This window comes from Dinoponera quadriceps, unplaced genomic scaffold (assembly GCF_001313825.1).
Source record: "Dinoponera quadriceps isolate SergipeBrazil2010 unplaced genomic scaffold, ASM131382v1 scaffold1782, whole genome shotgun sequence".
NCBI lineage: Eukaryota > Metazoa > Arthropoda > Insecta > Hymenoptera > Formicidae > Dinoponera > Dinoponera quadriceps.
In genome coordinates this window covers 1329237-1346076 of record NW_014555947.1, presented here as the reverse complement: position 1 = coordinate 1346076, position 16840 = coordinate 1329237, and the positions used below count along the sequence as shown (strand labels likewise).

Genomic DNA, 16840 nt, shown 5'->3' with positions numbered 1-16840 from the left:
TCAAGTTTCGATAACAATTTCGATGTCACTCCTATCTATGCAGAACCCTAGCAAGGATTATAGTAAATTTATCAGAAAAAAGAAAGAATAATCAGCAGAGTTATTACAGAAACATGCATGCCGTTATGATTCATAAAATTGCTCAAATTTCACGGCTTGCAACATCCACTTAACACATCGGAAAAACCCATAAAACTTTTAGGCAAAGAGGTGCTATTACTCTCTAAAAACTCATTTCAATTCTCTAGCTGAAACACAGATGGCGTTAAAATTCATTTTTAAGGATTAAGCTAGTCGCTGATGAAGAAAATGTATAAGTGAATAACGTTATCATATTTTCAAATCTTAAATAATGTTGTAAAACTTACAGATTATTAACAAAAATGAGATAAATTAGATTTTAAAAACGTCTAGACGGAGAAAAAAGATCCTTTTGAACTTCCGAATCGCAAATAGATCTGCGTATAAATGTTTCGTCCAATTTGCAAATTCATTCAAATCAACTTTTTAATAACTTTTTACATGCTATTCGTGAATAATTTCTACAAACGTCGTTCTACAAACGACGAAACATTTAAATATCCCGACGGCGTGACATACATTAACTTAAAATAGTTGTTCTGTCAAACCATTTTCTTAAGAATACTTTGAAATTTTAACTGCGTAGTGATGGAAATATTATCTACACGGCTGTAAAATTAGAAAATGATTGACTATCCGAGATATTCACAACTGAAAATGACATTTTTTCATATGTGTTTTTCACGCTAATGTCCTATTTTTAACTTTTATTTTTAATTTCTTCCAAACCACATTTAAGATGAAGAATTACTGTGATGTTAATATAGAGATATTATGCAAAATTATCCGAATTTTCGATCATCATGCATTGAAGATATAGCCGTAGAAAATTAATAATTTATAATAACATCCATATATATGTATTTATATACATTTTCTATTATGTGTGTATCTCTATTAGCTCAACCGACGTATATGTAAAGCATTAATAAGGAATATAAATACCTCCGTGTTTGTAATATTGCGTATATATTTGTCTTAATTTCTAGATAGTTAAATAAAGTCATAGGAAAGTCAGTTTCTTCAAGAAATAATAAACTTATAAAAGAGCATCCTAAGAGTGCTTTAATGTTCCTCACTTAAAACCCAGCATTCTATGAACCAACTACAGTGTATCATAATTACCTCATATTCTGTGTTAATCGCTGCTCTTGAAAAAAGAAGATGAACGAAAGAAGAAAATACAGTTCAATACGGTCGAGTTATTCGAATCGACGCAATGGAGAACGCGCAAGAAATGCATACAAATAGGCAGACTCGGTTGAAAAATACCGGAATATCGAACAATATCTGTCGTAAAGTTCCCCGCTCACGTTCTCACCGTGCGCGACAAATCCTTCAGCCGTTCGTCGGCAGAGAAAGAACGGGCGGCGATCGAAGATTCAAAGCGCCGAGTGCAACGAATCACGCGGCGAGAACGAGTGTTTATTCTGCGGAAAAGTTCGCCGACGGTCGAGGACGCCCGAAGGAACGCTCGTTCTCCTCGGCGGAGGAGAGCTTGATAAATGCGTGTCGGTGCGTCTAGGAACCAGTTTGGTGTTTACCTAGTAAGTAGCGTTGTCAGTCAGCTGGTTCGTTGCATCTTCGGCCGCCTGCAACGTGTGTGCGCGGCCGACGTGGAGGGGCTGCGGCGGTGGGAGTCGCCGAGAGTGGGGGTGGCCGCCAGTTACGCCGATCGTCGATAGAACGGCGGTTCGGTCGCGGAGCCAGTTGCATTCCGACCGCCGCCGTGGTGGGATGTCGCCGTCTAGTTAGTGTCGCAAAGCGAGAATTCGTTCGTTCCTCCCGGTTATCGTCTCATGAACGAACGGACGCGGTGGTGATGGTGAGATTTTTCCCTCTGTGGCGTGCACAACGGTTGAACGAGAGAGCAGTGCAGTGAGTGCGAACGGGAGAATGACGTTGGGAATAATGGAAGCGTACCACGCATCGACCGTACTGTGCTTGTTATTGTTGTCGTCGTTGGATCAGACGGCGTACGGGCGCAGCATCACGAGTCTCGAGGCGCCGAGCGGTTGCGAATGGCGAAAGGAGGAGGGCGAGCAGGCATTGGCCTGCCGCGTAAGGACGATCGCGAGCGCGCCCGGTCTCATCGGCAACCTCTCGACGATACAGGCGGACTCGGTGACGTCGCTGGGGCTGGAGTGCAGCGACGTGTTGTTCTTCGAGAGCGGGCAGCCGCACGGCTTCCTCGCGCCGTTGCCGCGGCTGGCGAAGCTGCGCGTCGAACACTGCAAGATCCCGAGCTTGCCGGGCGGCGCGTTCACCGGCGTCCACAATCTACGCAGTCTCTCGCTGCGGACGCACAACGGCGACTGGTCGGCGATGACGCTGGAGGTGGACCGGGACGCGCTGCGCGGCCTCGCCGGGCTGCGGCAGCTCGACCTCGCGGACAACAACCTCCTCGCGCTGCCGTCGGAGCTGTTATGCCCGGTGCAGGCCCTCGCGAGCTTGAACTTGACGCGCAACAAGTTACAGGACGTCGACTGGCTGGAGCAGTGCACCGCCGGCCTGGAGACGCTGGACATGAGCGAGAACGAGCTCAGCGCCTTGCCGGACCACGCGCTCAGCGGTCTGCGCGCGCTCACCGTGCTGAAGGTCCAGGAGAACGCCATCTCCGCGGTCGGCGAGCACGCGCTGCTCGGGCTCGCGTCCCTGCGGGTGCTCAACATGTCCAGCAACCGGGTGGTCGCGCTGCCGCCGGAGCTCTTCTCGAAGACGAGGGACCTCCGGGAACTGATACTCAGCAACAATTCCCTGACGGTGCTGGCGCCCGGGCTGCTGGACGGCCTCGGCGAGCTCCAGCTGCTGGATCTGAGCGGGAACGGGCTGACGAGCCGGTGGGTGAGCCGCGAGACCTTCTCCCAGCTGGTCCGCCTGGTCGTGCTCGACCTCTCGTTCAACTCGCTCACGCGGATCGACGCGCACGTCTTCAAGGGCCTCCGCAGTCTGCAGATACTCAAGCTCGAGCGCAACGAGATCGAGACGCTCGTCGACGGCTGCTTCGCCTCGCTCGCGAGCCTCCGCTCCCTCACGCTCTCGGACAACAAGATCGTGAGGTTCGAGGCGGCGCAGGCGGTCGGCCTCGGCGCCCTCGGCCAGCTCTTCCTCGACGGCAACAGGCTGCGCCTCCTGCCCAGGCATGTGTTCGCCAACCTGACCGAGCTGCAGGACCTCTCGCTCAGCGGTAACCACCTGACGGAGGTTCCGCGCGCGGTGCGCGCGCTGCGCTCCCTCAAGACCCTCGACCTGGGTAACAACCACGTGTCGAGGATCGACAACGAGTCGTTCGCCGGGCTGAACGAGCTCTACGGGCTGCGGCTGGTGGACAACAAGTTGGAGAACGTGTCCCGCGAGGCGTTCGGCTGCCTGCCGGCTCTGCAGGTGCTCAACCTGGCGAACAATCACATCCGGCACGTGGAGCAGAGCGCGTTCGTCAACAATCCGGTGTTGCGCGCCATCAGGCTGGACGGGAATCAACTGACGGAGATCCGCGGCGCCTTCACCAGCCTCTCCACTCTCGTCTGGCTGAACGTGTCCGACAACAAGCTGCTGTGGTTCGACTACAGCCACTTGCCGGGTAACATCGAGTGGCTGGACATACACGCGAATCAGATCAGCGAACTCGGCGACTTTTACCTGATGCGCGGCGACATGCGCATCAAGATGCTGGACGCCAGTTACAACCTCATCACCGAGATCAAGGACAGCAACGTGCCGAACAGCGTGGAGACGCTCTTCCTGAACAACAACAAGATCGTCACGGTGGCGGCGGGCACGTTCCGGCGGAAGAACAACCTGCGGAAGGTCGTGCTCCACGGCAACGAGATCAGGAAGCTCGAAGTGGCCGCGCTCGGTCTGTCGCCCGTGCCGGAGGACCGGGACCTGCCCGTATTCTACATCGGCGAGAACCCCATCTTCTGCGACTGCACGATGGAGTGGCTGCCGAAGATCAACGAACTGGCGGCCCGTCAGCGGCAGCATCCGCGCGTCATGGACCTGGACGCGGTGACGTGCAGCATGATGCACGCGCGCGCCACGCCGCGGCGCAAGCTCCTCTCCCTCAAGCCGAAGGACTTCCTCTGCAAGTACGACACCCACTGCTTCGCGCTCTGCCACTGCTGCGAGTTCGACGCGTGCGACTGCGAGATGACCTGTCCGGACAACTGCTCGTGCTACCACGACCACAGCTGGTCGAGCAACGTGGTCGACTGCTCGAACGCCGGCTACAAGAGCGTGCCCGAGCTCATACCCATGGACGCGACGGAGATCTACCTGGACGGCAACGAGCTGGGCGACCTGGGCAGCCACGTGTTCATCGGCAAGCGTCGGCTGGAGGTGCTCTTCCTGAACAACAGCGGCATCGCCGCGATAGACAATCGCACGTTCAACGGCGTCGGCGCGCTGCGCGTCCTCCATCTCGAGGACAACGCGCTGCGCGAGCTCCGTGGCTTCGAGTTCGAGCAGCTCGGGCTGATGTCCGAGCTCTACCTCGACCACAACGCGATCGCGACCGTCGGCAACGCGACCTTCAAGAAGATGCGGAACCTCGAGGTGCTGCGCCTCGACAACAATCGCATCGTCGACTTCCGGCCGTGGGAGGCGCTCGTCGCCGGCGGCGCGAAAGTCGCCCTCGAGGGCAACGCCTGGAGCTGCGAGTGCGCGAACGCGGCCAGACTGCGCGCCTGGCTCGCGGAGCACCGGGGCGACCCGGAGAAGATGTACTGCCGCGACGGGGTCGAGACCCTCGCCCAGGCGATGGAGCGGTGCGGCGACCCCTCGACGGAGGCCGTCAGCCGCGGGATCCAGGAGATACCGCTGCTGGGCGGCAACTTGGTGCCGCTGCTCGCCGGCGCGCTCGTCGCCGTGATCGCCGTCTGCCTCTTCGTCGCCCTGGCCTTCGCCTTCCGGCAGGACGTGCGGCTCTGGGCCCACGCGCGTTACGGCCTGCGCCTCGGCAAGACGGCCGCGCCGCCGGACGAGGAGAGGGACCGGCTCTACGACGGCTACGTCGTCTACAGCGAGCGCGACGAGGACTTCGTTTCCAGGTTCCTCGCGGCCGAGTTGGAGCAGGCCGGCCTCGCTCTCTGCCTGCACTGGCGGGACTTGCCGCCGGCGAGGCCGCAGGAGGCGCTGCCGCCGGCCGCCGCGGCCGCCCGGCGCATCGTCATCATCTTCTCGCCGGTCTTCGCGGCGAACGAGTGGCAGCACGCGGAGTTCCGCGCCGCTCTGAGGACCGCCCTCGAGAACATCAGGCCGACCTCGCGAAAGCGCCGAGTGCTCGTCCTCCTGGCGACCGAGGCGCCCGCGCGAGACCCGGAGATGCAGCTGCTGCTGCAGACCTGCACCGTCGTCGTCTGGGGCGAGAAGAGGTTCTGGGAGAAGCTCAGGTTCGCCATGCCGGACTCGGTGGACAAACGGCGCGACAGCGCCGGCAAGAACAACGCCCCGACCCGCTACACCGCGGCCCCCGCCGTCGTCGACGTCTGGACCAAGCCGAACGGGGTTCTGGTCGCGCCGGTGCACGCGCCCACGCCCACGCCCACGCAGTCCACCTACGTCAGCTCGGCGTCCAGCAGGACCGAGGACGAGGACAGCGGCGCCGAGCACCACCAGCACGGCTACAGCGCGCTGCACACCGCCGGCCGCCCGGCCAGTCTCTCCTCCAGAGGCAGTCACCTCTACAGCACCATACCGGAGCCGCCGCAGTTGCCCGGCGAGACGACCGGCAACCCGCGTACTTACTTCGTCTAGCACAGAAGGGCGGCGATCCTGCTGCGATCCGCCAACAGATAGACGGCTCTTCCACAACACGGTCCTTCCTTTCACGAATTGTCTCTTCTCGTCGGTCACCTTCTTCCAAACTCGTGCTGTCAACCGAGTTATCTCTGTACTCGGCTACCTCGATCGATCATCACCGAGGTACTCAAAATTCCGTCGAATATTCCTACACTGAGAAAGCATTTTCTTCACTCTGGCAGCAGTGAGGGCTAAAGTTTATCCGAAACGATAATATTTCTTTGCTCGTATTCAAACAAGAATTTCGTTTGAGTCGATGGCTTTCTCAGTATATGCGCTCATAGCGCACATTTATCTAGCTTGTCTATGAATATTATAATATCCTTGCTCATAGAGAATATCTGTCATTGATTTCACACGTTCGCTACCACCGCCGCATATATCCGTGTTCGGTTTATGATAACGTATTGCGATAAGTTTGGAACAGCATTGTTGATCAAATAAATGTAGGATGTCCTTGGTCTAGAGTTTTATGTTGTAAATATATCTTAAAAAGTCAATTGGGGACACGTTCTAACAAAAAACACCCTGGACTGTGGTGCAAGATTTTCGATAGCGAACGTGTTTCCGAAGATTTCCTTTTTCCTTCCCATATTTATCATCCGTTACATGCATTGTTTGTTAAAAGCCGAAAATTTCAAATAATATAATCGTATATTAAATTACGATTTTTAGTATCCACTGAGAACCCCATTTAGTTAATTAATTTTGATTCAACTAGATGGGTTTCTCAGTGTAATACTCAAGGAAATCCCGAGTATTCAGGAATTATTTCCCGCAGTTTCACGAAATACTCGACACACTCGGATATAATTCGGATGTTGACAGCACTAAATATCGGCAGCAACTCTTTCTCCTTTTTCTCCGCAACACGCATTCGCGCGATCTTTCGCCGTCATCTTTGTCATATTGCGAGATCGCGTCCAAGATCGGCCGAAAGCTCGCGACGAAACGACCGCGGTTTTCCACGTTTCGCCGTTCGACGCTACCGACTCCTTTTAATTGCGAGTCGCTTCGCATTAATTGGCACAACTCATCAATATGATTATTTGCGGTTTGAATATACAATATAACGAACGGTGAATAACGATGGTAATACCTAAATGCGCGCTGCAGGCAACCGATCCCCTCGTGGGTACAACGCGATCCTTTTACGAATGCTAATTAGGTGGCTCGCCGGCGGTTTCTAATAAACTTTTATTTAGCCCGAACGCACGAGACGAAAGTGTAGTAACACGCCGTTATGCGAGAAATGTTCTTTATAAGTAATTTATTTCTAGATACGCTTAGACCGATGCATTTATCTTATATTTAATAATCTGTACTGCGTATTTATAACAACTTAATTGCGAATGTATTCATATATATATATATATATATATATAAATGTATATGTATATATGTATGTACACACATATGTCTTTTTCGATGCCTCGTGCGACCGCACGAGAGAAGCAACGTGATATTTACATACGACTACGTACGTACGAGTATTAACGTCGAGTCGCTTTTCCGCTCGTCCACTTCATTTCTAGATGAACGTCGGGAGAAATATTAAAAGAAAGGCTAAACTAAAGTAAAAGTAAATTATTTTCATAGCAGATTGGGCGCTCGTGATAATTTCCGCCGAGAAACGAATATCGAAGGTACGAATATACTTTTTTTTTCTTTCGCAAAATCTCGCGATAAAGTTCCTCTCTCGCGACACACTTTTGGGACCCGAAGCGCACCACCCCTCTCCCCCCTTCGTCATTCCTGTCGTTTGTTCGTCGACAATTCGACAACGAAGATTTACGAACAAGTATCGTCTACATAATGTGTTGAAAACGACATGAAAGAAAAGACAGACGTCTCGTGAGAGCTTGTTCCTAAGAAAGAAAAAAAAGAAAGATTCACGACTGTCTTGATGAAGTTACGGTCGCATAACGCTTATTAGTACGTAAGTGAACTTTCCTGTAAATATTGTATCTAATTTTTGTAAATACTCGTGCGCACACTTTTCCGGACAAGCCGACGGCCAGCGGGTGCACCACACGCAACGTAGAGTACCACCATGGTCCGTCGGCGGATACGTCTTAATTGTAATCGCGTTTAGGTACCAACTGTATTGTATTATTACTGTACATACGCTCGCCGCGAATCACGCATTATATTCATAGTCTGTTAAATACGTATTAAATTAATTGCCACTTTCCATTTCAGCAAAAAACCATGAAAATAAACACGTTTGTTTTATAAAAAAAAAAAAAAAAAACAAAGAGAGTGCAAAAAAGAAAAACAAGTCTCGCGTTCCGTCAATCCCGCAGTCTCGTATCCCACTTTTCTAACCTTTTTCTTCTTTTTCATAAAAATTGTCGAGTTTGTTAGACATTGCCAACGACAGCGATAACGCGACAGCGAGTACTCGTTAGTTACAATGATTGATATTAATATGGAGATTTATTCATTTTTCGTATTTTTAATATCATGATGTGATATCGGGGTAGGAGAGATTCTCAAATGCCGGGGATATATAATAATGTACGTCGCATTACTGCGATTAAAAAAATATCTCGATATGGATTCTCGCAGGATCGTCTACACGCGTGCACACGCCAAGTAGACTCGAGATTCAATTATAACACGTCGAATATACACGTGCCGCATTCTCGGAAAATTTTATATTTGCCCAAAGCTTTCGTCGGCGCGATTAATATGACACTCGCCGGATTTTATTTTCCGCTTGATTTCCTGCAGAAAGAAAAGTGAGGAGAGATCCTCACGGCGAAACTCTCGGTGAAACTCCACGCCGCAGCGTTTTCCGATTTTATTTCACGGATTTGTGATCGGTTTGCACAACTACGACAGAAATTCGAGAGAAAAGCGCGAATAAAGAAAAAAACAAGTACAACGAAGAATAATTTATCGCGTAATTCTTATCGTAGAACACGGGAGTGAAGCAGTTGCCGGCGGTACGATGGTGTATACGAAGGGATAAAACGCGAAAAAGGTTGACGTCGTGCGGTTCAACGAAAATAAGAGGTAAGCAAAAGGCGAATTGTTCCCGCGGCGTATAAATAATTCATCGTCGACGAGATCGAATTGCAAGAACAACCATGTAAAATGCAAAATTCTGCTATTGATTCGGTAGAAAAATTACGTTTCCACACGGAAAAAAAATTAGTCTGGAATCAATGATAGATATCGTCATGTATAGTCAAGCAAGAATATTATAATATTTTCAGGAGAGTCCTGATTGAATTTATATCGATGCAAATATTATTTGCACTCAATTTAAAGACCTTCTGAGGATATAATATTCTTGCTTATATATGAGAATATCTATCATTGATTCAAGATAGTTTTTTTCCTTATATATCGACCGGTAAAATGAAGAAAGAATCGCCGAACCTGATCTGAAAATTCACGTCGACGAAGAGATTCATCGGAGAGTCGCGCTCGCGTATTCTTCTCGCTTCGAGAGATCCGAAGTGAAGAAAGAAAGAGATATCGTCGAATAAGAAACACCTTTATCACGCCGAACGTACTTGGGATACTATTCGTAATAACGACTCGGCAACGCCCGTCATGGACCGCCATATCCGGCGACGAAAAATATTAACACCGTCCCCGGACATTATCGCTTCCGGCTCTGCGCCGAGGAAAAAAAGGTGTTCGAGATTTCCTCGGGTTTCGCATTACCGCGTCAGGTCACGCGCGCGAACAGGATTCGGTGACATAAGTTAGAACCCGCTTCTCCGTCGGGAATTGCCTCTTTAAAAGGAGAAAAAGAAGGAAGAGGGAGGACGAACCGGCGAGCACGTAGCGTTATCGTAGATAACGGGCTCGTTACGAAATATCAGTCGGCAGAGCGGTCGAACGTTTGAACGGCTACCAATGCCAGAAAAGCGCGCTAATGACATTACGACTTTAGGATGCTCTCGGGCAAATTACATTCGGCCAGCCAGCTTGCTCGCCGGCGAATGATATAATAATATGACTCGTTGATATCGAATGAAATTGCGAAGCATGTAGACACGTTCAATAATTAAAGTACCGGCGCGCTAAGTGGATCGATAATTTAGTGCTCTACAGCGGAGCGCTCTGTCGCCCTTCGCGTTTTTCCTTGCTTTTCGCGGTATATCGTTTTCGCGGAATTAAAGCGGCTTTATCGCGATTCCCGTCACGCTGAAATGTACACTGTGATAGACGTTTTAACGCAAAGCGCTCCGCAATTAAGTTTCCGGCCGAAATATTTTATCGTTCCTCCCTCGGTCAGCTCGCGAGCTGGAATTAAGAGGTTGCGACGTGTGCGAAATAATCGTAGCGCGGTTGATTCATCCACAGTGGGATCGTTTGCGCGGCTCTCGTTGTTCGTTCGCGATCTAAAGGGATTGCGATGAGACTGAAGCGCAGCGCGACGCGAAATCGCTTGATCGATTGCTTTTTTCCAAGTGTGCGCATCAAGTTTATCAATATATCGCCCAGACTGAACTCTCCCGATATTATAGCCCGAGTGATAATTCGGTTTTGTTGCATTAATCCTGTCAATGAACTTGAAGTATCAACTGGGAATTTCAGAGTGTTGTCGAGCTATTATCCTTTAATGGAACAGTTAATTTTCGTCGAGACTTAAAGGAGTACTTATTTCAGAAATATTTCTTCATCTCGATCTTTATCTATATTTAATCTTTGCTTTCACAATGAGCAATATTTAATTATTTACTTAATTATTATTTTATATTTAATTATTATATTTATATTATAATATTTATGATTTTAATTATTTAAATTACTCAACTGCAGGTACGGAGTGTGTGCGAATATTAAATAATTTAATAAAGATTAATGGGTAAATAAAGGTTCCCGCTTTCGTCATCTCTTTTTATTACTTTCTATTGACGTTGGAAATCGCGGTAGTGTTTGAAGATGCGAAAAAGCGAAAGAAGAAGAATTCGCAAGCTCCGTCGCTTGTATTTCGTTCCTCATCGTGGACTCGACAGTTCTATGAAAGAAATATGAATTAATCGAAAAGTAATAAACTCAGTTAACTAACGGCCGCTCGACGATTGTCGATTATATAAAACGACACTTTTAATCGAATCCTTCAAATTCGAGATGTAATCATCGCGATTTCGAAAATTCTTCGATGCTTTTTTTCGTTGGTGAAACAAGCGGAGGCGCCATCAATCAGCCCCTCGAAGGTAGAGCCGCTAATTGCAGCGGCCACTATATCTTGATCAATCGAACGCGAGGCGTTGGAATTAATTAGAATGATGACGTGCTCGCTCAGGACGAGACGATGTAGCGTTCGGTCGCGATAGGAGAGAGTCGTCGTACGAGGCGCCTATCTTAAGTGAGTAGTTTCCTTTCGCTCGGGATCAACGCCGGCCGAGATAGAGCGAGAGTGAATCTCCGGGGCGGCCGCGCGAAACCCGAAAAGAAACGCAACGCGCGATCACTAATTTCCGAGATAGCGGCCGTGTTTGCGAGCTAATCTGCGGCGGAATAGTGTCTTGATTTCGCGAAATGTCTTAATGACGATTTACCGTTAGTCCCGAATGAAGGCGCGCGTCATTTAATAATCTCTACTCGGAAACGACGGAACAGATATAACTAAGCGGCAAAAAGAAATTTAGAGCAAAACGACACCGATATAGGTCTTGGCAGATTATTTACATTTTTTCCACTGACACAATCGATCCGAGATAAGATCCCGTGAAAATAAATGAAGCACCCGTCGGAAATAATAACAAACTGCTCGTTGTTACGCACAGCCCGAACGTGGCTGAACGCGACGTCGATGACGATCTTCTTGTTCCAAAAGTCTATTACGTTTTTGCGATACTTTTTAGCAGCGTAACCAGTTGCCTACAAACTGTTCGTATAGGTAATATTCGATGATTTATAATGTGGGGACGCACGCGGGAATTTAGAGAGAGAGTCATCGCTCGTTAAAGGTACACGCAACACTAAATAACATCGATGGATGATAACGAGCAAAAAATAAATAATAATGCGAATGCAGTCTCGCTTTGATTAAAAAATACAAACGTCCGCGTGTCAATTTCTTGGCAATTACACCGCCGGGAGATCTCCGCCACGCCGGTTTTCGACAGTCATCGTCGCGTCACGCCACAGAATCACGAGTTATTCCGTATTAAGTGTCCATTCTATAATCCTACGTCGTCTTTCATCCTTTTTTTCTTCTTCTTTCTCGCGCGCCTTATTCGGGCTGATTGCACCATAACAGCGGTCAGACTTTGGGACGATTTCCAAATCCCGACAAGACGAAGTGCATTGTAACACGGCCGCCAAAACGAGAATCTTATCGTGCAATATCGTGTTTTCGGAGACGTGTCGTAACGAGCGTCTTGTACACGACGGCGGTCATCCCTCGTGCGGAGATTTCGAAATTTTCTATCATTACCGATAGTATCGACGCACACGTTACTGACGTGACGACTAAAGAGTTCTCGCGTTAAACACGTATGTATGATAATGTAACTTTCATTCGCAATGTGTATTTAAACAATAAAATGACTGACAATCACAGAGAACTGCAAACATCATATTTTTGGGAAAATAAATTTTACGCGACATATCCATACGCGCGTGTGTTCGTCAAAGTTGACACTCGAAAAGAATACTATTTCTGAGAACGTTATGAAATAAAAAGTGAGTATAAACTTGTCTTTAGCCTTTTTCTGAAAATATCGAATCAAATATCATTCGCAAGGAGTACGCTTTTCTGAGATGTTTACTTTCCGTAATTGTTTATATCGAGTAATATTCCAATTAGCTCATATATAGAGCACTCATCCGTGATCTCACGCGTGATACATTACGAGTCCAATCGAGTTCACGGATGTTAAGGGGCGCGTAGGATAATGTGACCCCTCGTGAAAATGTTCCTCACAATGGGGACAGCGAATGACGCGGAAAATCAATACTGGAAGATAAACAAGCGATAAATGCGAATCGTTCCAGGGGTTATTATTATTCGTGCCTGTCAACGACAGGCAGAAATCACTCGCGACAGAACCAAGTGGCTGTGCAAATTAATATCGTCTTCGACAAACATACGAGCGGCGCGTTTATATTAGGACACGATCGTCTGTGGTGTGGATACAAATAATCCGAGCATACTTTGCTCGTAGCGAAGTTTAAAACTGTATTATAGATCGAAACGGTGGTGAGAATAAAAACAAGATGATTCGACAAACTAAGCACTGTGTTTAATAAAAAAACAAGAACTTTTCATCCGAATTCCATCGACAAACTTACAGGATAGATTCTACATGAAAAAATCAGACTCTTAGTAAATATACGTCAAACGCTTTTTCTGAGATATAGCAGTTTAAAAAAATATATATTTTATTGATTAAATCGTGTTTTACAAATAAGTAATTAGAAACATATCGTTGTAAAAATTGCCCAAGATCTGCCTCCCCTATTAATGATGTCAAAGGGAAATAATATGTTGTTTTTTTTCTTTCACTCGCGACAAAAGATAATATATTAACATTACAAAGAATGCATTCTTCGGTTAATATTTAGAAATTGATAGGTATTCTATCTTCAAAAACAACCCGCTTATTACGACACATTTTCTCTCATCGTTATCATCTTCTAAAGGCTACATCTCAAAAACCAAGCAGATATGTATTTATTAAAACTTCTTTTACTAATTTTTCAAGACAGATTTTGTCCTGTAACTTTGAAATACAGGTACAGATATTGTACAATTAGTTCATCGTTAGACAAAATGATTTTCGTGAGAAAATTTTACCGAAGTACACCGCTCTCTTTATGATGATGAGAATAAAAATGAATCAATTAGTTTCTTTGCAATTGTGATTTTATGGCTCACACCGTGATTTCAGCCGTTCCTTAAATTCGGCGACGCTAAGACCGGCTGACCGGCGGAAGCGAGATGAGCCGGAGTAATGCCGGGAAATTATACGCACACGTATGCACGTCGCGACGTAAGTAGGGTATCTATATACGATACCTTAATAAAGACGAGTGACGACGCTTAATTAGCGTTAGCTTAAAAGATACCTGCTCGCAGTGGCTGAGTACGTTAAACCGTAAGCACTGACAATAAATGTCCCGGAGAATTTAGTTGTCAGAGATAAAGGATGCTAATGGCGCGCGCGCTCTCGCAACATTTATACAGGCAATGATATCAACCGTGTTCCGAGTGGTTTATTATTATGGCATGTTCGTATTGCACTTTCCACCGTTAAAACCCCCGGCGGAGGAGGAGGAGAAGCCGACTCGGACGGGTGGGCAGGAGAGGGTATGGAAAAAAAAAACAGCGAATTTTTCCCGGCGCGGCTTTTTGCAGCTGCCATTCACTTTTCCACTGGAAAATTTATGGCGCCGGCTAAACTGCTAATAGCGCCCCGAAAATGAGACGCAACGTTTAATTAAAAGTTCGAATATCACGGGATCGATGATATAAATTTTGGAGACCCTCTCGATCGATACGCGTGCAATAAGTAATTTAATTACTACCGGTAACATTAACGGGGAAATACATAAATACCCCACTTTCGTGACGTGTGTACGCTAAGCGTCATTAATGCTTGGTCACAGATCAGAATCACTAAAAACTTTCAATCACACGCGTTGCGTTTATTATCGCGATATGTCGGAAAATCTACAGAAAATTCAATTCACAATTTCGAAACAGAGAGAGGAAGAAAGGAAGAAGGAGATAAATATACTGTTTGAGTCACCCGAAGGATGGACGCTTAATTCGCAAAAAAAGCTCTCTCGTCTACCTTCAGACGTATTCCAGTCAAGTATACTCGGTATGAGAGAGAGAGAGAGAGAAAGCGTCTTCGCGAGGTATCGCGCCAATTGTGAGAGACAAAGGCCGCGAGGGGTGAATCGAAGGTGAAGGACCGGCGGGATGAATAAAACGGTCCAAAGGGCACGGACGAAGGGTAAATATGCAAGCGTTTCGAGGGTGAGCAAGAAAGGGAGAGAGTTGGCGAAACTTACTTCCGAGGCTTACAGCCGCGGTTGTGTCAGCGACCTACTCAAGAGATATCACCGGTGGCGCGTACATTCTTCGAAATTACTCGAGATTCGGCGAATTTCGGCTGGTTCTCCGCTCGGACATATTGCATCTTAAATCTTCGTGTAATCGTCGCGCGAATTGAAAAACTGTGATTTCGAGCAATTACCTTATCGTTGAGTTGAAAATTCATTCGTTTCGAAATTGCCCTCGCTGAAGTAGAGGATAAATATCACGTATTATTATTAGCCGACTTTTTGTACTCCCATTCGAATAACGTTATGAAGGAGTCCGCGTAATTATTGCGGTCGCTCCCTCACTTCTTCATAGTAAATTTCATTATAACTACTGCCGGTATATACGAGAACTTTCCATTAAATATGCGGGATATCAGCGGATTATCCGCACCTCGTTTACGGATAGTTTCGCGAATACGGGCGGTCGCCCAGCGGGAATTTGATTGGAAAGCATCGATTTTTGCAACCGCCCGACTCTTAATTCCACATATTTCCGTGAATCAGGCCTTTTAATTAAATATGTAAAATTTATATATGTAGTAAAAAATCCGCATATTTGGCGTATGTACGATAAACGTTTGATTTCGCACGCAAGATCGCATTTCACCGTCGAAGAATGCGTAAACGCGGAGTTTTACACACACAGTTTGTATTTTATCGGTCGGTCGCCGTTTTTCAAGCGCGTGACCTCGACGTTGACTTCAAGCGACGTGTACTATAAATCGGTTAAACATCGCGTCAGTACTTTACCGTCGAATCGAAATTTTATTACCCGCAAGCACGCACGGAAAAAAACCACCGTTCTCTCTCTATACTATCACTCTCTCCCACTTTCAAAACAACTCTCAAAAGACAAGCTCCAACGTCGAGCATTGTGCTGGATGACAAAACACGTTTTTCTATGGTCGTTTGTACACAGTCGGGTTTGGCGGCTGTGCATTTTTTTTTTGTTCTATAGACAGAAAAGGATTCGATTTCATACGAATCGCGAATTGTCCGCGATTTTAAACGAATCATGACATTCAATTTGTCCCATATGTGGGAAACAAAAGAAAGGGCGAAACGAAATTCTTTACCGCGACATTTTCCGTCGATGTGAGCGAAAATCGAAGTTAACTCAAAAATGATCAATGTCTCTCTCTCTCTCTCTCTTCGCTCTATAAGAATCCTCTCTCGTGCATTCACTCTCGAGGAATCCGAGACTTTTCTCGTGAGCAAAGTGAATCCTGAGACAAACACGAAGGACACGTTTCCTTCATCATCCTACAAAGCCTTGACCCATTAACGAGAAAGAAAGAAAAGCCGGATAGTACAGGAACTGTGTCCCGTTTGAGATACGTCTACTTTATCCCCGTAATATAGACTGAAAACTCAGTTGAGAGAGAAACGCGCTCTTTAAAAGCGAGATGGTTAAGAAAAATTATTATCAGTTATTAAAAAATGTTATTAATATTCGCAACAGTACAATTCCCGACTAGTCATTAGTAATAAACGACTTTGTGATATTTTTCACCTCGGCGCCACAAGGTCCTCGCTTGTCGTACGGAACGCGTTGCAAACTTTAATTAACTCCGTCAACTTGTCGATTCGATTATTTAATTCGTCGAAGTCTATGCATAGCAAAACTACGCGCAAATTCGTGCGAAGAATTGCACAGGAAACGCCGAGCGAGATCGGGCGGGCCGAATATAACAATTATAAAAGGCGAACGTTCTTTTCGTAGTGTGCAATTTCTACCTAACCTAACGGAACTGGGTTCGCTCGCAAAGAGATGCCATCGACGTAGCGGTGTATCCATTGGAGAAGAGTTCCACGCAATGGAAGCCGAAAAGCGGCCGTGCAGACCCCCGTAGCCCGTGTCTAATCCAGGTTCGTCTCGCCCGCTCACGGGGCATCTCGCTCCCATGTAGGTTACTTGTCCTTTTGCCCGCTC

General features: G+C 47.1%; 1 protein-coding gene across 1 annotated transcript; it reads left to right on the top strand.

The window, feature by feature from the left end:
- Positions 1 to 1631: 1631 nt before the first annotated feature.
- On the top strand, positions 1632 to 5923 carry LOC106746063 (slit homolog 3 protein-like). Its single transcript, XM_014622235.1, has one exon. It carries the CDS (start codon positions 1978 to 1980, stop codon positions 5833 to 5835), a length of 3858 nt encoding a protein of 1285 aa, XP_014477721.1. The 5' UTR covers positions 1632 to 1977; the 3' UTR covers positions 5836 to 5923.
- Positions 5924 to 16840: the final 10917 nt, after the last annotated feature.

Excerpts from the sequence above, each read along its gene's own strand:
- LOC106746063 (XM_014622235.1), top strand. The coding sequence starts at position 1,978 with ATGACGTTGGGAATAATGGAAGCGTACCACGCATCGACCGTACTGTGC.